This window comes from Microcaecilia unicolor, chromosome 6, assembly GCF_901765095.1.
Source record: "Microcaecilia unicolor chromosome 6, aMicUni1.1, whole genome shotgun sequence".
NCBI lineage: Eukaryota > Metazoa > Chordata > Amphibia > Gymnophiona > Siphonopidae > Microcaecilia > Microcaecilia unicolor.
Window position 1 is genome coordinate 219,537,563 of NC_044036.1, and position 24,130 is coordinate 219,561,692.

General features: G+C 44.3%; 1 protein-coding gene across 5 annotated transcripts in view; it reads left to right on the forward strand.

The window, feature by feature from the left end:
- Positions 1–23,889, forward strand: part of NDOR1 (NADPH dependent diflavin oxidoreductase 1) — a 390,824-nt gene extending 366,935 nt beyond the window's left edge. For 4 of the 5 annotated variants that reach the window (XM_030206227.1, XM_030206230.1, XM_030206228.1 and 1 more), the window contains 2 exons: positions 8,028–8,121; positions 23,808–23,889. In XM_030206227.1, coding sequence (XP_030062087.1) covers positions 8,028–8,087 — 60 coding nt within the window. In that variant the 3' untranslated portion in view covers positions 8,088–8,121; positions 23,808–23,889. Of the gene's footprint in view, positions 1–8,027; positions 8,122–9,748; positions 9,842–23,807 lie in introns of all 5 variants that reach the window. The other variant, XR_003942469.1, reaches the window with a different exon arrangement.
- Positions 23,890–24,130: the final 241 nt, after the last annotated feature.

Consider the following 24,130-nt stretch of genomic DNA (forward strand, 5'->3'; position numbering starts at 1 on the left):
AACAAATACAGCAAACTAATCAAGCAATAATATTCCAACAGTCTGTGCTAGTCACAGATTACTCTAATATAATGTTCTCAGTCTTTGAGTTCTTATACCAGTTGGGATAGAACCTCAACTGACAAGGATCAAGCTCTCAAATTCCAGGAAAGCCAGAATCAGGCAAGAAAGAGTCTCAGTATGAAGCCGAAGTCCAGCAGCTCCTGCGGTATGCAGTTGACCCTTCTTTTCAGCTAGCAGATTCTTTGGTTCGGGTCAAGCGCAACTTCAATGGCTCCGCTGGATCACTTTCTGCTCTCCACTGTTTAGGCTCCGTCTGATCCGTACTGGGCTCAGTCTGGTCAGCAGACTTGATTCGAGACCAATGGACCCATGGAGTTATCCCTGCAACCTTCACAGCTGTAGGGGTAGAAAACAAAACAGTAAAAGGTCCTTTCCACCGGGGCCCCAAAGGCTGGAGCCTCCAGTCTTTCACCCAAACTCTATCCCCTGGCAGGAAGGAATGTACCTGAGCCTGGAAGGGGACAGGGTTTATTTCTCTCACATAAGACTGAAGCTCAGAAATTATCCGGCCCAAAAGGGCTACCTGCTCCTGCACCTGGGCAGACCCTAAAGTCCCAATGTCTCCCTTAATTCCCTGCAAAATGGCTGGGGGCTTCCCATACACAATTTCAAAGGGAGAAAGGGCTGTTCCTTTAGTTGGGGTGCATCGGAGGCGGAAGAGGGCTAGTGGCAGTGCCTATGGCCATTTCAGTTGGGTTTCCTGACAAATCTTTGCTAGGCTATTTTTCAAGGTTCTATTTGCCCGCTCAACCTGCCCTGAACTCTGGGGACGGTAGGCACAATGCAATTTCCAGGTAATGCGCAATGCGCGGGACAGGGCCTGAAGTGTGGCTTCAACAAAAGGCGGGACCATTATCTGAACCTATGGCAAGGGGCAGTCCATACCTGGGGATAACATCCCTAAGGAGGGCTCGAGCTACTTCTGTGGCTTTCTCAGTGACTGTAGGATATGCTTCCACCCACCCAGAAAAGTGCAGACCATTACCAAGAGGTATCGGAGCCTACCGCTCCTGGGCATTTCTGTGAAGTCTATGACTAGGGACTCAAAGGGTGTTAGTCCTCTAGACTGAACTCCTGGTGGAATACGGGGTCCCTGACGAGCATTATTCTGGGCTCAGAGAGTACATCGGGCAGAGGCAGTGGCAACCAGACTATCGAATCCTTCCAAGACCACTACTCGACTGAGTAGGCGGGCTAGTGCTGTTTTCCCTAAGTGTGACAAGTCATGAGCTTGAGACACTACAGGCCAAGCTAGGTGGCGTGGCACCAGAACTCTGGTATCAGGGAGATGTAACCAGCCATCAGGTCTCCTTACTGCACCTTCTTCTTGAGCCCATTTCTCTTCCGTTTGGGTATACATAGGCGTCCATTCTTGCAGTCGAATTTGGAACAGAGGGGTCACAGTACTTGCTGGGGGTCCTCGAGCAGCTTCCTTGGCCACCCGATCAGCATGGCGATTCCCTCGGGCCACTGGAGTATCTATCCTTTGGTGTCCCCTGCAGTGAATGACAGCTACCTTTTTAGGGGCCCAAACAGCCTCTAGCAACTGAAGTATTTCAGGTCCATACTTAACAGGTTGGCCTGCAGCATTTATGAGTCCCTTTTCCTTATACAAAGCTCCATGAGCGTGTAGAGTTGTGAAGGCATACTTGGAATCAGTATAAATGTTGGTCACTAGTCCTGCTGCTAGCTCCAGAGCTCGTATGAGGGCCACAAGTTCTGCTTTCTGGGCTGAAGTTCCTTGGGGCAGGGCCCTTGCTTCTATCACCTTGTCCTCTGTCACCACAGCATAGCCTGCCAATCGCTTGGAGTTCTCCACATAACTGCTTCCATCTGTGAAATAAATTACATCTGGGTCCCTCCAAGGAACATCTTTAAGATCTGGTCGACTGGAGTACACTTCATCCATGGTTTGGATACAGTCATGATCCGGTGGTCCCTCAGATGCTGGCAAAAGAGTGGCGGGATTGAATGTAGCTACTGTTTCCAGGTGTATCCGTGGATTCTCACATAAGCTGGCTTGGTACTTAACCATGTGGCTATTTGTAAACCAGTGGTTGCCCTTGTACTCCATGAGGGTGAGAACTGCGTGGGGGACTTTAACAACCAGTTCTTGCCCCAAGGTCAACTTGTCAGCTTCCTGAACCAGTAAGGCTGTTGCTGCAATAGCCCTCATGCAGGCTGGCCATCCTTTAGCCACTCCATCCAGCTGTTTAGACAGGTATGCAACAGGCCTCTACCAGGATCCCATCATCTGGGTCAACACACCCAGAGCAACCCCCTGTCGCTCGTGGACATACAGTGAGAAAGGTTTCTCCACATCAGGAAGGCCTAACGCAGGGGCTTGGAGTAGGGCTTTCTTTATGGCGATGAAGGATTGTTGAGCAATAGGTCCCCATTCAAATGGTTCCTTTTCACCCCCCTTTGTGGCCTGGTAAAGGGGTTTCGCCATCAGTGCAAAATTTGGAATCCAAATTCTGCAGAATCCAGCTGCTCCCAGAAATTCCCTAACTTCCCTTCTGGACTTGGGTTGGGGAATTGCAGCAACCGCTTGCTTCCTACTGACATCCAGTCTCCGACTTCCCTGGGAAATGCAGAAGCCCAGATACTTCACTTCTGACTGACAGAGTTGGGCCTTCGAGCGTGAGACCTTATAACCCGCATCCAAGAGTAACTCCAGCAATTCTCTGGTAGCCTCGAAACACTCTTCCTGGGTCACTGCTGCAATCAGGAGGTCATCTACATACTGGAGTAAAACTCGCCTGGAAGGCTCGGATTTAAAAGTCTTAAGGTCTTGTCCTAGGGCAGTCCCAAAAATGGTGGGGGAGTTCTTGAACCCCTGTGGCAGGCGGGTCCATGTATACTGAAGCTTCCGTCCTGTTACTGGGTTTTCCCATTGAAAGGCGAAAAGCAGTTGACTGGCGGGGGCCACCCGAATACAAAAGAACGGCATCTTTTAGGTCCAGTGTTGTGAAATGGGTAGCTCCAGAAGTATCAATCCCAGCAGGACATATGGATTAGGCACTACAGGGTGTAATGAAATAGTGGATTTGTTGACCACTCGTAAGTCTTGGACTGGCCGGTAGTCCTCAGTCCCTGGCTTCTGAACTGGCAACAGTGGCGTATTCCATGGAGACTGGCAAGGTCGAATAATTCCATGGGATAACAAACGATTCAGATGTGCTTGAATCCCTTCCAGAGCCTTTCGGGGAATTGGGTATTGGCGAAGACGGAAGTAAATCTACATGAACAGGAGGAATATTTCGGGCCAACCCTGGGGGATTATCTTCTGCCCATACCCCATTGACCTGGAAGCTGTCGGCCAGGGATAGGTCAACTTGGCCCTGCGACTGATGCAGCCGCCATTCTTCTTCTAGGGGCAGCAGAAACTCAGTATGCCCTTAGGGCTGGATATCGGGGGCCGAAAGGAGACTGAAGTCTGGCCATCAGAGTCAAAGGAAATTTGGGCCCTAAGCTTGGACAGCAGGTCCCGGCCTAACAAAGGGATTGGACAGTCTGGCATATACAAGAATTCATGAGTGACTGTGTGTGAGCCTAATTGACATCTACGGGTCGTCAGGAAGGGCCCTCCGGTTCTGCACCCCCGTGGCTCCCACCACTCGGACAGTTTTTCCAGACACAGGCGCTAATCGCTCCCGTCACAACAGAATGTCCGCTCCGTATCCAATCATGAATGGAATTGAGCGGCTCCTATGGTTAGCTTGACCATGGGTTCCTGGGAGCCCAATTTGTAGGAACCCCGGTCTGTCCTATTCATCCCATTCTGCCATCTCGGGCTATCCCAATGATGTCAGATTCAGAAGGCTAATACCTTCCCTCTCGAACCTCGGCCTCGGCTTCCTCGAATCTCCTGGTCCCCTTCTCAGTCCCTGGCGCCTCGGGGGCATTCATCTTTCCAGTGCCCTCTTTCCTTGCAGTAGGCGCACTGATACCCTCTCCAATCGTGGTCTGGGATTCTCCCCTCGTGGCCGGGATTGATTGAAGGAATCTCGGGGCCTGGCTGCGGTCCGGGGTCCCACTTTGGCTTCCCATTAGCTAGAGATCGACCTCGGTTAAGGGTGGAATTAATAATGGCTGCCGCCAAAAGATCGGCCTTCTTCTGCATCTTCCGGTCAGCCTCTCGGCGCATCTCCAGATCCCTATTAACGAAAACCTTGGTTGCGATCTCAATTAGCTGGGTGGTATTCATCCCTGCTAATCCCTCCTGACGCTGCAGCTTCTTCCGGATATCTGGCATACTCTGGGCCACCAATGCACTATTCACCATTCTCTGGTTTTCTAGTGCCTCAGGGTCAAATGGGGTGTATGTTCTGTAGGCTTCAATTAGTCGCTCTAGAAAGGCCCCAGGGGATTCAGTTGCCCCTTGGAGAATTTCAGAGACCTTTGCCAGATTAATGGGCCTCTTTATGCCTTTCCTCATACCTTCCAGCAAGTCCCGGCAATAGCCAGACAATAGTTCATAGTGCTGCCCATTATTTGGATCCCAAGCTGGAGCTGCGCGAGGGAACCGAGTTCTAACCCATTCCTCTGGGTCCTGTGTCCCCTCGGGGACACGCGCTCGCGTGATGGCCTCAGCATTTTGTAAAATCTTCCGCCTCTCCTCAGTTGTGAAGAGGGTCAGGAGAAGTTGTTGACAATCAGTCCAGGTTGGGTTATGGGTGGCCATAATGCTAGCCACTAGGTCCACCACTGCCTGAGGCTTTTCAGTATAAGAGGGGTAATGCGTCTTCCAATTCAGGAGATCGGTGGTTGTGAAGGGTACATACTGGTAGGCCTGTGCCTGCATAACCTGACCCTCATTATTAGGATCCGGTCGAGTGGTGGTTACCTGACGCAGTGGCAGAACTCTCGAGGAGGTGGGAATGGAACCTGAGGTAGAGCTAGGAGCTACCCCCCTATCATGCTCAAAAGTGATTGCAACAGGTCTAACCCATTCAGGAGAGGGCGTGTTGAACCCCTGAGGGATGGGGAGAGGTACTCATAGACTGAGAGGTGATCACAGGTGATTCAGTCCATTGAAAGGGATGCTGTGCCCCTGATGAGTGGGTAGGGGTACTAGAGGGAGAGGCTGGACTGTCGGGAGTTGAGGAGTCAGGAGTGGCAGCCCAAAGCGGGTCTTGGGAGGTTAACAGGGGAGGATGTGGCAGAGGAGGGTAGAGGCTGGATGAAAAGTCCAACCTAGGATGTGGCGGGGGTTCGCACAGAAGGGGAGGAACTATCCGGAGAAGCCTGTGCTGGAGAGGCTTGGGCTGGACGCCGTGGATCTCTGGGATGGCACGGAACCCCAACATGGACATAAGGTGGTGGCTCAAGATCTGAGGGGTCATCAGAGAGTATGGGTTTCTCGGACAGGGTAGGGGCGGAAGCCACCGATTGGGTGGTAGGCTTCCTGGGACTCTTTCCCTCTTCCAGTTTAGATTTTCTAATAATCTTTCTTTGAACGCGACCCAACATGAACTTTACTGGGGATCCCATATAAGTTTCAACCAAGAGGGAGGGTCAGTCACAAGGCTGTCCCAGGAATCTATATAGGGGAGTTGTTCAGAATATTCTGTTTCTCCTACAATTATGCTGTAGACCTTCGGATTACTTCAATATCTAAGCTGCCACTAGGGGGCCACCCCACTCCCATAGATGGCCACATCAACTTCACACAAGGTTCTTAGAGTACTTAAGCTTAAAGTCTGTCCATAATCATTAATTAAAAATCCTTTCTTGAAATTCTTAAGCATACAATCTAGGGGAGTAGTAATTTGTCTAGATGATGTCCCTCCCATAATGCTTACAGTTACAACACACAAAAAGGGAGGGAATTTTTGAAAGTTTGGTAAGGGGTCCACAGATCCAGAGACAAAAGGTAAACAGACAACAATCGCTTCCTTCCGTCGCTGGCCAGTTGAACTCGCGTTAACTGGAACCGCAGCTATAAGAAGTCCACACTCATTTAACATTCATTCATCACACACATTCTGCACAAAAAATCCCACCCAACAATTTCAGATTTCTCAGATACAGATAAGCTCTGGCGGTTTTCCTACTAATCTCCACTAGACTAGAGGTACTAAGGCCTTCGCTGAGAGTTGATCAGACTCCCTTTCCCTCAATTTTTGAGGGGCTGGTTTACAGTTTCCTAGCTAGGATTACAATACAGAATACAGGATACAGAATACAAAATACATACCCGGCTAATGTTCCTCAGGCAGTTGGGTGCCAGAAATTGATGCAGGGTTCAGGATCCCACTTCTGACACCAAGAATTGTTGCAGGAATTACCACTATTGTTAGCAGAATCTGTGGTACTTCAGGAGTCAAACAGCACACACCAGAATGAGGGAGAAATCTTCTTTATTTGCCAGCAAACAAAGTAGGACATCAGCTCTAGCTCTCTTCTTCTCTTTCTCAGCTCGCTGTGTCTTGTGGCTTCTGTCTGTCCTCTTCAGCTCTCTTCTTCTTAGCTCTCTCCTTCTTCTGACGTAAGCTGCTTCTGCTCCCAGTTATATACAGTTTTAAACCCCTCTAGCCCCCCTTACTTTCCAGATGGTAAAGAATAGATTGATTACCCTGTCTGAACCAATCATCTCTATACATATGTTCAAAATATCAGTTACATAGGTTCCAGACACTTCCTAAACTGACCCGGGGCCTCTCACACTAGACATTGTGGCTCCCATCTCTTGGCATTTATTATTATTCACATAATCCCAGTCATAGCTTAAACTGTGTTCATTTAGGGGCTAAGGGGCCAGTCTTACTTAATGGCATACAGTCCTACATTTTGCTATAATCCATCAAGGAAGTAAGTTGACTTTTCCTGACCTCTTTCACCTATTAGCTTCCTTCACAGAACTCGCTAGGACTGTGGATAATTCAAACCAGATAATGACCTTTTCAACTGCAATCTTACTTGAAAGTCAGACACTGATGTAACACTGAATTGAAAAGATATTCTACATAGAATTATTAATTACACAGAATAAAACATATTCTAAATAAGCAGAAATCAGAATTCCTTATAAGACCAAATCTAAATACTTATAATGGTATCTATATTACTCTATCTCTTTCTAACCAGCATTAGACTAATCCTTTTAAAACTACAGTATCCCTGGCTCATAATGGTATCCATATGTGGTAAACTAATACCTTTGAACTAACATTAACCCCAAAAAGGGACAGTGAAAGTTCCATTTCTCTCTGACCTTTAAACTCTAGTCTAGCAAAAGCTAGACTTCTTGAGTAAATTAAAACCATATGGCATTCCTTCACTTGCAGAACTGAATCAAACTTTTAATATGGCTTCTTTTCCTGCCCAGGCTGCCTCAGTATGTTCTTTCGAAGAGGTGGGTTTTCAATAGTTTGCAGAAGGTAATCAGTTCATAGGCCGTTTTTATGTTTAAACGTTTTTTATTGACATTGCAGCAACACAAACATTGTCCATACAAGCTCTGCATATACGTCCATCCAACCTCGATCTAAATATACAACAATTGCTAACTAACATGCAGCATTTGTGAAATTATTCCAACATTTATTACCCCATCAAATATTCATAGGCCGTTTTTAAGTTGCGTGGCAGTTCATTCCAAAATTGTGTGCTCAGATAGGAAAAGGTTGACGCTATGAATTAGTTTGTATTTTAGACCTTTGCAATTAGGGAAGTGAAGGGTTAAGGAATGTGGTGGGATGATTTTTGGCATTCCATGGTGGTAGGTCTATCAGATCTGTCGTGTAGGCTGGAGCATCACCGTGGATGATTTTGTGAACTAGAGTACATATTTTGAACGTGATGCGTTCTTTGAGTGGGAGCCAATGTAGCTTTTCTCGTAGGGGGTTGGTGCTTTCAGTGCTGGAGACTGGACTATCTAATTAGATCTATCAGTTCTACAAAAAAAAAATAAAAAGTTTTATGGTGTTACCTCATTATTTGGTCTCTTTTCTCTTTAGGAGGATAAGTATACGTTCAACATCGGATTATTGAGAATGGGCATCTTGTATGGGATCTGATCAATAATAGAGGTGCTTGGATTTATCTAGCTGGGTGAGTATAAAGATGCCTGGTTTATTTCTAGGAAAGCAATGTAGGCACACACGTTGATGGAAGCGTCTGAAAGACTCGGGCTTTCTATCTCTCTGCTTATCTGAAAGTCTGACAGTTGTGTTTTTTAAAACTTTTTTTTTTTAATTGGAAGCACTGAACATTTCCAAGAGAGACATTCAGAGGGAACTTCTATACAAGGCGCTAAAAGAGGCGCAAAAAAACTGGGTGCTAAGCTAGTATTCTATAATGGTAGAGTTGCTTGCCAAATCTGTTCTAGAATACTATCGTAAGTCTGCAGTTAAATGCAGACTTTAGACTTGACTACTTATAACATGCCTATGGCTGGCATAAAAAAGCTGGCAAGAAATGCTGGTTCAGTTCATAAATGCAACTATTCTATAAATTGTATGCAGGAATTGTTGGAACACCCCCGACATGCCCATGACCCTCCCATGTTAACATCCCTTTTGCAGTTGTCCACTATAGAACTTAGGCACTCAGTATACAAAATAAGGGTATAAGTCAGTTATGCATGCAACTGATAATTAGTGCCAATTATTGGTACGTATCTCTATTAGTGCCAATTTAATGACATTAACTGATTGTTATGCGTGTAACTGACTCGATTCTATAATTAGGCATGTGAGAGGCACCATTTATAGAATTTGGGGGTCAGTTACTAAACCAATATGCAGTAGACAGGCTAATTTGCTCCTTATGTTTTATTTATCCCTGTGCATCCCTTCTCTTCGCCATTCACGGTCTTCACTGTTCACCTGCATTTTCACTTTACATGCTCTCCTCATCCATGCACATGCCTTAAATTGTTTGGTTATACCACAGAAAAGAGGCATATCAATCCATGACCCCTTTATCCGTTCTTTCACCGGTATCTCGCCCAAATCTCCTCGGTGAAGACCGAAGCAAAGAATTCAATTAATCTCTCTGCTATGCTTGTCTTCCCTGATTGCCCCTTTTACCCCTCGGTCCATCTAGTGGTCCAACTGATTCTTTTGGCCAGTTTCTTGCTTTTAATATACCTAAAAAAATTTTACTATGCCTTTTTGCCTCCAACGCAATCTTTTTTTCAAAGTCCCTCTTTGCCTTCCTTATCAGTGCTTCTTCTCATGTTCTGTGCACAGGTAAGTATATTTAAACATCTTCAGGATTCTTCATTGTGAACTGGTATAAAGTTTTTTTTTTTTTAATTAAGCTGTTTTCCTCTGCTGCTTTGAACTTCCAGCTCAGTTGGAATCACGAATGCTATATGATGCCATGATCCAACATTCGCAACTCTCTCAGGTTTCTCATGTGTTTTATATCCCCTTTCTACAGTATACCTAGTCCAGTCATTGAGCGACAGTCATCAGATGGGGGGCCGTGCACCAGGGCTCCTTCTGGAGCCATGCATTCATAACTGTAAATCCAACCACCAGGTTACAATCCATAAGCAATGACCAAGATGCCTCCCCCCCCCCCCCCCCACCCTGAGCCCTAGTCAGCTTAGAAAATGAAGATCCATATTGAGTGTCGAACCAGGGCATTCCGCATAGTAGTGCTGTGCTACTGGGCTGACCTTTTCTGTGTTCTTTGACATTAGAATCTGATTCCATCCATCTCCTTGCAGAACTTTCCATGACTTCTTTCAGTATTTCCTCAAGATACTTCGTACAGCTGTTGACAAGACATCTCTGAAGTTGCACTCTAGATGTAGAAACCTGTAAGACAATCCTGGCTGTTAATGTCTAATTCTTTTAGTTCTACTAGCAATTAATAGATATAAACTTCATAACCTAGATGTCACTGTATTTGTTAACATGGGGAATAATTTTATAATCCTTTTTTGCATGTAAAACTTCATTTTACATTAAGAAACAGGTGCTTATAAAATTGCTAGGGGTTTTACGCATACAGGAGAGCACACTACCAATGCATAGTATATACTTTTACTTGGTATATGCATAGGTGTTCTGAGGGCAGAGGTTGAGCAGACTTGGGGTGGAGTGCAAGTTTTTGTGTGTATGTTATAAAATACATGTCTGTGTAAAATTAGGTGGACCATTTGCATCTGCCGCAGAGCAAGTATAAATATTATTATTAGCATTTGTATAGCGCTACCAGACACATGCAGCGCTGAACACCTGACACAAAGAGACAGTCCCTGCTCATAAGAGCTTACAATCTAAATAACACAGACAGACAAGACAGTTTCGGATGAGGGAAGTACTGGGTGAGAAGGAAGGAACAAGGGAGGGCAAATGAGGGCTAGGAGCCAAAAGCAGCAGTGAAAAGGTGGGTTTTCAGCATGGATTTGAAAACAGGTAGAGATGAAGCTAGACGTATAGGTTCAGGAAGTCGATTCCAGGCATAAGGTGCCGCGAGAGAAAAGGAACAAAGTCAGGAGTTAGCAGTAGGGGAGAAAGGGGGACAACAAGAGAGATTTGTCCAGTGAGCGGAGTTCACGGGAAGGATGTAGGGAGAGATGAGAGCGGAGAGGTAAGGGGGGGCTGCAGAGTGGATGCACTTAAAGGTCAGTAAGAGAAGTTTGAACTGTATGCGGAAGCGGACAGGGAGTCAGTGAAGTGACTTGAGGAATGGGCTAGTGTGGGAATAACGATTCTGACGGAAAATAAGTCTTGCCGCAGAATTTTGGACAGATTGGAGAGGAGAGAGATGGCTGAGCGGAAGACCAGTGAGAAGTAAATTGCAATAGTCCAAATGAGAGGTGACAAGGGTGTGAATAAGGGTTTTGGTAGCATAATCAGAAAGGAAGGGGCGGATTTTGCTAATGCTGTAGGTAAAGAATCGACAGGTTTTGGCGATCTGTGGAATATGTGCAGAGAAGGAGAGAGAGGAATCAAAGATGACTCCAAGGTTACACATCTGCCCATGTTTTCCAATGGGGTATTTTTATAAAGATTCAGAGGTATGTATGTTACCTTAACAAAAAAAAAATTGGCATGACATGAGCCTTCCCTGTCTAGTCACCCTGTTACAAAATTACTCTGAGTTATAAGAGTGGGGTGAATGTTTAAAATTGCTAGAGAGTCGTTAAATCGTGGGAGGATTGTGAAAAATTACAAGAGGACCTTACGAGACTGGGAGACTAGGCGTCTAAATGGCAGATGACATTTAATGTGAGCAAGTGTAAAGTGATGCAGGTGGGAAAGAAGAACCCTAATTATAGCTACGTCATGCAAGGTTCCAAGTTAGGAGTCACGGACCAAGAAAGGGATCTAGGTGTCGTCGTTGATGATACGTTGAAAACATCTGCTCGGTATGCTGCTACGGCTAAGAAAGCAAATAGAATGTTAGGTATTATTAGGAAAGGAATGGAAAACAAAAATGAGGATGTTATAATGCCTTTGTATCGCTCCATGGTGTGACCGCACCTCAAATATTGTGTTCAATTTTGGTCGCCACATCTCAAAAAAGATATAGTGGAATTAGAAAAGGTGCAGAGAAGGGTGACGAAAATGATAAAGGGGATAGGACGACTTCCCTATGAGGAAAGGCTAAAGCAGCTTGGTGAAAAGGCGGCTAAAGGGAGATATGATAGAGCTCTAAAAAATAATGAGTGAAATGGAACGGGTAGATGTGAAGCGTCTGTTTACGCTTTCCAAAAATACTAGGACTAGGGGGCATACGATGACCCTACAATGTAGTAAATTTAAAACGATTCGGAGAAAAGTTTTCTTTACTCAACGTGTAATTAAACTCTGGAATTCGTTGCCAGAGAATGTGGTAAAGGTGGTTAGCTTAGCGGAGTTTAAAAAAGGTTTGGACGGCTTCCTAAAGGAAAAGTCCATAGACCATTATTAATGGACTTGGGGAAAATCCACTATTTTTGGGATAAGCAGTATAAAATGTTTTGTACTTTTTTGGGATCTTGCCAGGTATTTGTGACCTGGATTGGCCATTGTTGGAAACAGGATGCTGGGCTTGATGGACCTTTGGTCTAGGTCTTTCCCAGTATGACAATATTTATGTACTTATATAGAGAGAGAGGTTTGGGCTATTTGTTTATTTTGAATTTAGTCATTAAGGGCCCCTTTTACAAAAGGTGCACTTGCGTTTAGCACGTGCTAAAAACACTAGCGCGCCTTTGTAAAAGACCCCTTCAGGAAATCTATTGTAGCAGCATTTCATTTTTGAAAGGGTAATTATGATAAAATGAGGAAAATGGTTTGTTAAAAAAAGCTGAAAGGCTCATCTTTAAAGGTTAGGACTTTAAATCAGGCATGGGTGTGGTTTAAAAATACCATTTTGGGGAGATCACGTGACGCCATGGTGCAGGGCAGATGCTGGTAAGCTCAGCTCTGTGCCCACTTAACCCAACAATCGGCTGAATCGGCAAGCCCACGGCGGAAAAAGGCACAGCTTTGATCTCATCAGCTGGGGGAATTGACCCGCGATAGGAAAGACCGAGAGAGGAAGCGGAATGGCGACAAAAACAGTCAGAAAGGAGCGAGATAAACTCAAGCAGGCTGACAACAAAATGGCCGACCAGCGTGATCTCGGAGAACTTACAGCAGGCTCTGTATGGATGACAGAGATCACTGCCGAGATCACAGTGGCGGTTGAGGCGGCCCTAGATAAGAAATTACAACAACTTTATGATAGAGCGGAAGAAGCTCATGAGCGCATTGATAGCATGAGTTTGGAGCTGGACGAAGGACTGCAGCGAGTATCGGAGGTCGAGGAGGCAGCAGAGGCACAGAAGGAGATCACCGCGAAAATGGAGAAAAGGGTGCAGAGCCTGGAGGCCAAGCTCGACGACTTAGAGAATCGCAGCAGGCGAAATAATTTGAGGTTAGTCGGGCTCCCAGAGTCACTAATGGACAAAGAATTACCTGCATTCTTGGAGGGGTGGCTGCCACAATCCCTGCATATAGAGGACAAAATACATCATTTCTGTGTGGAGAGGGCCCATAGAGTGGGGCCTCTACGTCCATCAGAGACCAGGTCACGAGTGGTGATTTTGAAAATCCTCAATTTCCGACTTAAGCAAGCTATATTGGAAGCGATACGTGGCGGGGGCACCCTGACTTATCAAAGTAAGAAAATCCTATGCTTTCAGGATTATTCTCAACAGGTGCAAGCATTGAGGAAAACTTTTACGCCATTGTGCACGGACCTGTTCCAGAAAAAGATAAAGTTTGCACTCCTATATCCTGCAAAGCTGCGTATCTCTATTAATGGAGTTACAAAATTTTTTGATAAAGTGGAGGCAGTGAGAGAATATGTGCAGCAACACGGGAATGCGCAGGATACGCCATGAAAAAACCTAGAAGTGAGATATTGAAAGCTGGGAAGAGTGAAGATCAGTTTGTAACACAAGTGGATAGAGCCTCGGGGGTCCGGTTTGCGGGCGTTTGGACTGAGCACCGGATGGAGGTTCACGGCTGAATGAGCATATGGGATAATACCAGTTTTTGAGTTTAAGGTTTTAGATATGTTTATAAGTTGGAAGCATGCACAGAACTATGATCCAGAGACTCCAGCATTCCCTTAGAGGGAAGGACAGATAAAGTTGGATATAGTAGCTGGGATATTTTTGGCCAGAGTATGTCAAACGAAATTGGAGAGAAAGTCCCAAAGATTGAAAGTGTGCAGTTGGAGAGTCTGAGTGGATGAGCTGGATTGGAGTAGATCTCCGGAGTGAGCACGCGCCTGATCGAGATTATTTGCAAACGTGGGAATCTGCAGATTGTACAGTGGATTCTATGTATGCTCATCAGCAGGAGTCCTGAGGATGCATGTGTATATGGGATTATAAAAATGTCTAAGTTTTCTGTTGGGTTTTATTTGAAGGGGTCTATACAGTTAAATGTATCTGGAATAGGCTTCTGTCTTCCGAGAGGGAGACAGATAGCTAAAGATTAGTATGATGGATGATATGAGGTAGATGTGCCTGTATAATATGCTGGGAATGGGAGGGGGAGTTGATGGGTAGGGGATATGTTGATTGGGAGAGTGTGGGTGTTATATCGTGATTACCTTTTGGAACGGGAGGGGGGGGAAGGGGAAGGGGAGCTGGGAGGAGGGAGGGCCTGGGGGGGATAGGGAGGGGTAGGACCTGGGTAGTTGAATCTCAACGGGCAATACAGTGTACACAAATGGAGGTGAGGGAGCGGATTAATGAGCATTTGTGGGGCAGAACAGCGGGAGCGGCGCTGCTGGGACGCCGGGCCTGCTGGTCACTAGATGTAGTATACTTGACAAGGCCAGCATCAACAGGTATAACGTAATGGGACTTAAAGTTTACTCCTGGAATGTGAGGGGTATGTCTTCTCCTATAAAAAGAAAGAAAATACTTCATAGCCTCAAAAAGAAAGGGGCCGATATAGCACTCCTACAAGAAACACACTTAACGTCCCAGGAGCATGCAAAGCTTCAAACCTGGTGGGTGGGGACCATGCTAGAAGCCCCAGCGGTAGGGAAAAAAGCAGGAGTGGCGATATTATTCCATAAATCTTTGCAGGTGGTGGTAGAAAAAACATGTCTTGATGAGGAAGGGAGATATATACTGGCTCAGGTAAAGGTGAATGGTAATTCATTTCTAATAGTGAATGTATATGCTCCTAACGTGTATAGTAAACAATTTTATCAGACCCTCATAAGTAAAATTCAGCAGTTTGATATACAGCATAAAATAATAGGGGGAGACTTTAATGTGGTAGCGGATCACAAGATGGATAGATCTCATACTAGTGCGGGCAAGGCAGTTGGAGCTAATAAAGGCATAAACCTGATATGTGGCGCATTGGGGGTGGTAGATGTGTGGAGGTTATTACATCCAAACCTCAAAGATTATACGCATTATTCTAGAGCTCACCACACACAATCACGAATCGACTATTTACTGATTGATGAAGAGAGTTTTGCAGAGATATTGGAGGCCGATATTGATCCGACGATAATATCTGATCATGCGGCTATATATATCAAATACAGGGATCAGCAGCCACAAAGCAAACAGTATCGCTGAATCTTCCCCTTGGATCTGTATTACGATCCAGAATTTTGGACATATATCAGGGGGAAATGGAAAGAATATACAATTCATAATGCTCCCCATGTAAACACACCGATCCTTTATTGGGAAGCGGGGAAGGCTGTCTTAAGGGGCGAAATAATAGCGTTTAGTGCCAGGAAGAAGAAACAGAGAAATCAAGCAATCATAAGACTGGGGAAACAGTTAGTACATTTAAGAAGGGCATATGGGCAACATTCTGGGGGTCATGTCGGGGATCAACTCTTGGCCACACAAGCGTCCTTGAATGAGTTGCTGCATCAGAGAGCAAGTAAATCTGCTGTTTATTATAAATTTCAATTACATAAGTTGGGCAATAAGCCAGGGAAAATGATGGCAAGATTAGTGAAAAGAGCGAGGGGACAGAGAAGAGTGATGGCGATCAGGACTCAGGGGGGGACACTGGTACACACCGATGCAGAAATTCAGAAAGTGTTTCATGATTATTATGAGAGGTTGTATGCAAAGAATGACACTGATGATCTAGACCCAGATATGTATCTTGAGAATGTCACTTTGCCTAGAATTACGGGGCAACAGAGGATGGAGCTAAATAAACTGATAGAAGTGGATGAGGTGCTTAGCGAAATCAGAGGTAGTGCACTACATAAGGCAGCAGGGCCGGATGGCTTTAGAGCAGAGCTATATAAAATACTAATGTTAGATATAGGAGAATCCCTTGTTAATGCTTTCAATACTTCGGTTGAATCGGGGGAGCTCCCGCAGTCCTTGCGTCTTGCGGATATTATGGTTTTTCTGAAACCAGAGAAGGACCCGACATCCCCTGACTCCTATAGACCAATATCTTTAATTAGCTGCGAAGCTAAATTATTGGCGAAGATACTAGCATCGAGATTGGCCAGAGTACTACCTAGGATAGTGGCAGCCCCTCAAGTCGGGTTTGTTCAGGGGAGACAGAGTGTGAAAAATATTAGACTGATTTTAGCCACAATGGACAGGATGCGTAGGGAAGGAGGGGATTCATTATTAATTAGTTTCGATGCCGAAAAGGCATTCGATAGGGTTGAGTGGGAATTTTTATTTGCCTCACTGCGAGTGTATGGATTTGAGGGATATTTCACTCAAGCGATTTCAATACTGTATAAGAATCCGGCGGCGAGAGTGTTGGTTAATGGGTCGTACTCTCAAAGTTTTGTGATTAACCAAGGAACTAGACAGGGGTGCCCCCTGTCCCCATTACTTTTTGCCATCACATTGGATCCCTTGATTCGGGAAATCTTAGGGAACCCAGAGATTGAAGGAGTGAAATTGGGTAGCAGGGAATTTAAGATCTCGGCCTTTGCGGACGATCTTTTAGTCCATCTGGCTCGACCGGAGCAGTCGTTGACGGTGTTGATGGAGGTCTTCGCCGAATATGGGGCATTCTCAGGTTTCAAATTGAACACCCAAAAGTCGGAGGGATTGCCCACCTCTAATATAGTAAGAGAGCAATGGAGAGGAGAGTTCCCGTTGAGATGGGCGGATAGCCATTCTGCCTTAGCTGTGGCAGCTAAAGACAGTCTGATGAGGGATTCAAGATGGCCGCACTCCTGAGACGCTAGCAGGTTGCACTCGACGGCTCTCTGAACTATAACATTTAACATGCCGAAAAGACGGGGCCGACCTGCCTCCAGAGCTCCGCAACGGCAAGTTTTTACCTCACAAGACATACGATCGCTTCTTCAGGCAGCGTCGATTCCAACTACGTCGGTGTTTCAACAGTCGGATGGCAGCCCGCTGAGTAGCGCCGGAGCGAGTGGAGGCCCGGAAGCTTCTCCAGGACTAGAGCTTACGCTCAGCCCCGACTTAAGGGAACCACCCCCGCAACCAGCGGGGTATAGCACACCAACTGAGGCGTCCCTGGACTTGCTTTCCCACAGTGGTGCAAGTATACAGAGCCGGGAGGCATTAGATCCAGATGTAAGTGAGCAGAAGACCCAGACACAAACACTTATTCCATCAACTGTGGAAGAAACTGGAAGTTTGATGCCGGAGAATTGCCTGGAGAAAAAGGTAATACCTACACAATTTTCCTTTGATATTGCAAAACCAGCTGAAGTAACGTTAGACTCATTGTGGACCTTGATAGTTAACCTAGGAAAAACTGTTGCCCCACAAATAAATAAATTGAATCAGGACATTGTAACTCTTGAACAAAAAACTAAAAACTTGGACATTAGAGTTGAAAAATTGGAGCAAACGGAGAATGATAAGACTTTGGAAGTTAAAAAACTCCAAACTCAACAAGAATCTATGATTAAAGATTTAATTTTCCTTAGAAGAAAAACTGAGTTATTGGAGAATTCTGCTAGGAGCAATAATCTCCGCTTATTAAATTTCCCAAGACAACTGTCTAAATCTCCAAGGGAAATGTTAAATAAGTATTTAACAGAAATACTTGAAGTGAAAGAAGAGTTGATTCCACCTTTCTCTCGGATTTACTATTTACCAACATTAAATCAGGAAAAGCAAAAACAAGATCTTAACATCTCAGCTATATTAGAATCCTCGGACAATGATCCTGTAATTCCAACAACATTGATGGTGACGGTGGCTTTGCCACCGGATAAATCATGGTTAATGAAAATGTATTTTAGAAATAAAGATAAAATGTTCCTAGGACAAAAAATACAGATATTTCCTGATGTCTCTCGCGAGACGCAAAAAAAGCGAAGGCAGTTTCTTTTGATGAAACCAGCTGTGTTACAGCTGGGTGCAATTTTCTTTTTAAGATTTCCTTGTAAATGTGTAGTAAAATACCAATCCTTTAAATACGTATTTTATGAACCAGCTCAACTAACAGCTTTCTTAGTGTCTAGACAAAATACGGAGTCTTGAAAATGTCATCTTCCCTTTAGAATATAGAAAATTATAACACCGAACTTGTAACCTGCGAATTTCTCAAGTGACTGCTATTAATGTTTTTCTTTTTCTTTTTATTAATTCCACTTTCTTTATTCTTGAATCCCATATTGTGGACTTGAGTGGGGATTTCAATTTACAAAGTTTCCTTTTGTTACTTTAAAAATTTAAATTGGATATATGATTTGAAATGTACCACTTTTCAAACAAGTTGAATACTTGATTATTGTAATAAAATTGTTATAAATAAAAAAAAAAAAAAAAAAAAAAAGAGATGGGCGGATAATGCGTTTAAATATTTGGGAAACATTCTAACAGGGGATTTGAGCCGATTATATAGAAGGAATGTGGATGAACTGTTACATCATACGAAACATCAGTTGGCTTTGTGGGAGGGATTGCCTTTATCGTTGAGCGGCAGGGTAGGGCTGTTTGCCATGATGATTTTTCCAAAATGGCTATATGTTGTGCGACAGCTGCCAATTCTGTTACTAACAAAAGATCTTAAGAAACTCCGTAGGATGGTGTCCCGGTTCTGCTGGGGAGGGAAGAAGGCCAAAGTTAAGTTGGAATTTCTGTATGGGAGAAGAGTAGAGGGGGGCCTTGGATTGCCAGACATTAAACAATATAACTGGGCCTGTTTGTCGAGACATTTGGCAGATTGGATATTAGAAACAGAGGAGTATACAGCATGGAGCTATGAGAGAGAATTGTTCTGGCCATATCATGCTAAGAGTGAAGTGCTCCCTAAGGGATGGAGCCAACATGTCTTATTACAACCCATGAGACGCACATGGCAGTATATATTAAAAACATAGTAGATGACGGCAGAAAAAGACCTGCACGGTCCATCCAGTCTGCCCAACAAGACAACTCATGTGTGCTACTTTTGTGTATACCCTACTTTGATTTGTACCTGTGCTCTTCAGGGCACAGACCGTATAAGTCTGCCCAGCACTAGCCCCGCCTCCCAACCACCGGCTCTGGCATAGACCGTATAAGTCTGCCCAGCACTATCCCCGCCTCCCACCACCGGCTCTGGCACAGACCGTATAAGTCTGCCCAGCGCTATCCCTGCCTCCCAACCTCCAGTCCCGCCTCCCACCACTGGCTCTGGCACAGACCGTATAAGTCTGCCCCGCACTATCCCCGCCTCCCAACCTCCAGCCCCGCCTCCCACTACCGGCTCTGCTATCCAATCTCTGTTAAGCTCCTGAGGATCCTTTCCTTCTGAACAGGATTCCTTTATGTTTATCCCACGCATGTTTGAATTCCGTTACCGTTTTCCTCTCCACCACCTCCCGCGGTGAACCCATATAGTACGGATATGCTTCCATTAACGGGGAATGTGGACTTTGGGCAAGGGGGGAACCAAAAGAGGTTAATTAGTTGGACACGGGAAGGAGTAGTGTTGGTGGTGGATGTGATACAGGAATCGGGGGAGATTATCACTCGGGAGGCCCTAGTGGATATGGTGGGAACAGAGCATGTGAGTTGGTATGAGTATTTTCAGCTCCATAGCTATATATCACACTTGCACAGGGACAAGTGTGATAGAGGAATATATGACTTATTGTCGAACTTATTCTTGCCTCCGGGCAGAGAGCAGACCTCGGTGTCTGTACTTTATAGACAACTGGGTATGATAACGGTGCAGCGAGATTACGGAGAGGTGGCCAGGAGGTGGTCAGTGGATATGAGGGTGGAGGTTAGGAGTGGTGACATTGCCCAGTTTCTGAAGGAGATTGCATACAAGGTGACCAGTGCTCGACACAGGGAGATACAATTTAGGATAATCTTGAGAGGGTATTTCTCCCCCATACAGGCATATTATACTGGAAATATACAAGAGCCCAAGTGTATTAAATGTAATTTTCAGAGAGCGTCCCTATATCATATGCTCTGGGAATGTCCTGAAATTAAGAAGTTTTGGGGTAGGATTATGGAATTCTGCGAGTCCCTGCTATATAAAAAGCTAAGTTTGCTGCCCCGAAGTATGGTGTTAGGACTAGGGGGGAGTGGGAAAGATTTGCGACCTATGGAGAGATTATTCCTCTATAAGGCTATTTTGATTGGGAAACAATGCATACTGCAACATTGAACCCAGGACGTGGGGCCCTCATACTGGCTATGGAGAAATATGTTGCATTCACTGGTGACAATGGAGGCACGTAGTGTGCACAGTAGTCCAAGAAGTAGAAGCTGCTTTTGGGAGATTTTGGAACCGTACGTGCAGGCGCTCTCGGGTAGAGCTCGTAGCTTATTGGTTAACTCACTCACATGATAGGTTGGTGCCGGTTGAGGGGAGGTAAGCCTAACGAAGATACCTGGGTGGGAGGGTAGGAAGGGGTAGGGAGGACTGGGAGGGGGGGAGGGATGGGGGAAAGGGGGGGGGAAAGGGGTGGGAATAAAGTTTAATATGGTCTGCATACAATGGTCGTTAGCACTCTGGAATGTTTTGGAGTATCTGCCATGATGATGTAAATGTGTTATATAATGTTGGTATGATCTTCATAAAAAATGATTAAACATAAAAATACCATTTTGGAAGCCCATACCAGATGTATTCCACGTATTAATGAAGGTGGAAAGAAGAGCAAACGACAGCCATCATGGTTAAAGGGAGAAGTGAAAGAGGGCTATTAGAGGCAAAAGAATATCTTTCAGAATATGGAAAAAAGGTCCAAATGAAGAAAACAAGAAGCAACACAATCACTGGCAAGTAGATGCAAAGCATTGAAGGCCAAAAGAGACTAAAAAGAGAAACTTGCCTCAGAGGCAAAAAGCTCATAACTTTTTCAGGTATCATAAGTAGAAAGCCTATGAGGGAATCAGTGGGACCATTAGATCATCAAGGAATAAAAGGGGCAATCAGGACAGGCCCTTAGCAGAGAAGCTGAATAAATTATTTTCCTCGGTCTTTAAAGAAGAAGAGCCAAATCGACAAGTTAATCACCTGGACCAGATGTTATATACTCCAAGGTATTGAAAGAACTCAAACATGAAATTGCAGATCTGCTGTTAGTGATCTGCAATCTGTTAAAATTGTCCGGGTGGTCATTGTAACGCCTTTTTTTTGAAAAGGGATCCAGGACTGATCCAGGAGATTACAGACCAGTAAGCTAGCAAAATAGTGTAAACTATTATAAAGAATAAAATCACTGAACACATAGGCAAACATGGTTTAATGGGACAGAGTCAATGTGGATTCAGCCAAGGGGAGCCTTGCCGCACCAATTTGCTTCATTTCTTTTGAAGATGTGAATAAACATGTTGAAAATTGTGAGTTTGGTAATGTAGTGTATCTAGATTTTCAGAAACCATTTGACAAAGTCCCTTATAAGAGACTCCTGAGAAAATTAAAGAGTCATGGGATAGGAGGCAATGTTCTGTTGTGGATTAGGAATTGGTTGATGGATAGTAAACAGAGGGAACAGGTTTTTTTTTTGTTTGTTTGTTTTTTGTACCCCGCACTTTTTCCCACTCATGGCAGGCTCAATGCGGCAGGCAATGGAGGGTTAAGTGACTTGCCCAGAGTCACAAGGAGCTGCCTGGGCCGGGAATCGAACTCAGTTCATCAGGACCAAAGTCCACCACCCTAACCACTAGGCCAGTTAAATGGGCAATTCTCTCAGTGGAGGAGGGTGAATAGTAGAGTGCCCCAGGGATCTGTACTGGGACTGGTGCTATTAAGTATATTTATTAATAATTTGGAAATGGGAATGATGAGTGAAGTGATTAAATTTGCAGATGACACAAAACTATTCAAAGTTGTTAAAACACATGCAGATTGTGAAAAATTGCAGGAAGACCTTAGGAAGTTGAAAGTCTAGGCATCCAAATGGTAGATTTAATGTGGACAAGTGCAAAGTGATGCACACTGGAAAGAATAATCCAAATCATACTATTTGATAGTAAGTTCCACCCTAGGAGTCAGCAGTCAAGAAAAAGATCTAGGTGTCATTGTGAACAATATGCTGAAATCTTCTGCCCAGTGTGTGGCGGCGGCCAATAAAGCAAACAATTCTAGGAAAGGGATAGAAAATGAGACTATTATTATACCTCTGTATCGCTCCATGGTGTGACCACACCTTGAATATTGTGTGCAAGTCTGGTTGCCATATCTTTAAAAAGATATAGCAGTATTAGAAAAGGTTCAAAGAAGGGTGACCAACATGATTGGGAGAATAGAACTCCTCTCATATGAGGAGGGGCTTAAGAGGTTGGGATTTTTCCACTTAGAAAAGAGATGGCTGAGGGGGATTATGATAGAGGTCTACAAAATACTGAGTGGTGTAGAACAGGTGAATTAAAATCAATTTTTTACTCTTTCAAAAAGTACAAAGATCAGGGTCCTCAAGGAAGTTACATGGTGCTAATTTTAAAACAAACAGGAGAAAATATTTTTTCGCTCAAAGAATAGTTAAGCTCTGGAACTTTGCCAGAGGATGTGGTATCAGTGGTTAGTGTATCTGGGTTTAGAAAAGGTTTGGACAAGTTCCTAGAGTAAAAGTCCATAGTCTGCAATTGAGATAGACATGGGGAAAGCCACTATTTGTCTCTGGGATCAGTAGCATGAATCTTGCTGCTATTTGGGATTCTGTCAGGTACTGCTGACCTGTTGGCCACTATTGGAGGCAGGATATTGGGCTAGATGGACCACTGGTCTGACCCAGTATGGTTATTCCTATGTTCTTTTAAGCAATAGTTAAAAATTACATCCAGGTACTGTGGATATTTTTCTGTCCCCAGAGGGCTTGCAATCTAATTTTGTATCCGAGACAATGGAGGATTAAGTGACTTGCCCAAGATAATAAGGAAAGGCAGTAAGATTTGAATTCCAGCTATCCTGATTGTCAGCCTGCTGTTTTTAACCACTTGGTTACTTCTTCACTCCACTCTGTTTTTCAGCCCAGAAACCATGCACTATAATTATCACCACTCACTGTGTTCTTTTAGCTGCAGAAAGGTGTTCTGCTGTTCTAGCTCACACTGGTTACATTGTGAGGAACTGAACATCCTTTTATTTTTGAATGCCAGCCTACAAAAAGGTAGGATGCCTAAGATCATTAAAGTGTACAGGGATGCTGCATTGCACAGATAAATCAATTTAAACGGTCCAAAAACAACAGCAGGGATACCAAATTATCAACCAAATAAACCCGGCTGTATCTAATAATTACTTTCTCTTTCTTGTTGTTCAAGTTCCAAAGTCAGTTCCAACCAACTTAACGACTTTCTTGGAAAATTCAGAATTGATTATCACAAAATTCAGTATATATTCTTGACTTGTACAAACATTCTTTAATATAATAAAGATGTTTTAAAACTTCCAAGTTGGAATAGTTTTAAAACATCTTTATTATATTGAAGAATGTTTGTACAAGTCAAGAATATCTATTAGATTTTGTGAAAATAAATTCTGAATTTTCCAAGAACGTTATGTTGGTTGGAACTGACTTTGAAACTTGAAGAACAACAAAGAGAAATTAATTTTTAGATACCGGGTTTATTTGGTTGATAGCATTGCATAGGTAAAGCAGCATTTGTTGCTTTTGAAAGAGGAGGATTGCATGCATTAGGTGCTGTGGGGAGGAATTCTGTCTGCTTGGTGATGAATGGATGGAATTCCACATGTTTAGCACGGTGTAAAAGGATGGTATCTGCATGCCTAAAGTAGGTAGGGGAGAGAAGTTCACAGCTTACACTGAGAGGGGATACTGTATGTATGACATATGGAGAGATTCCAAATAACTGGTGCTATGTATTTTTTTTCTTCTATCACTAGGAATGCTAAGTTAATGCCAGAAGCAGTAACCAATGCCTTCAGGTCCATTTTCCAGTCTGAAGGAGGGATGTCCGCTTCAGAAGCAGAACAATATCTGGGGATGCTAGAGCAGTCACATCGGTTCCAGTCTGAGACTTGGTCTTAACTCCAAAGAGAGCTGGGAGCTGTACCTTTCATCTGGGTGTGACAGTGGGATATAGAGCCAGTTGCCTGTGTACCACGCTGGAATTCAAAATCAGTTGCTGCACCATCATCAGGGTTCGACACAGGGCCAGTGAAACACAGGGTCAGTGGCTATACCGGTTGCCAGTGTATGTCACTCA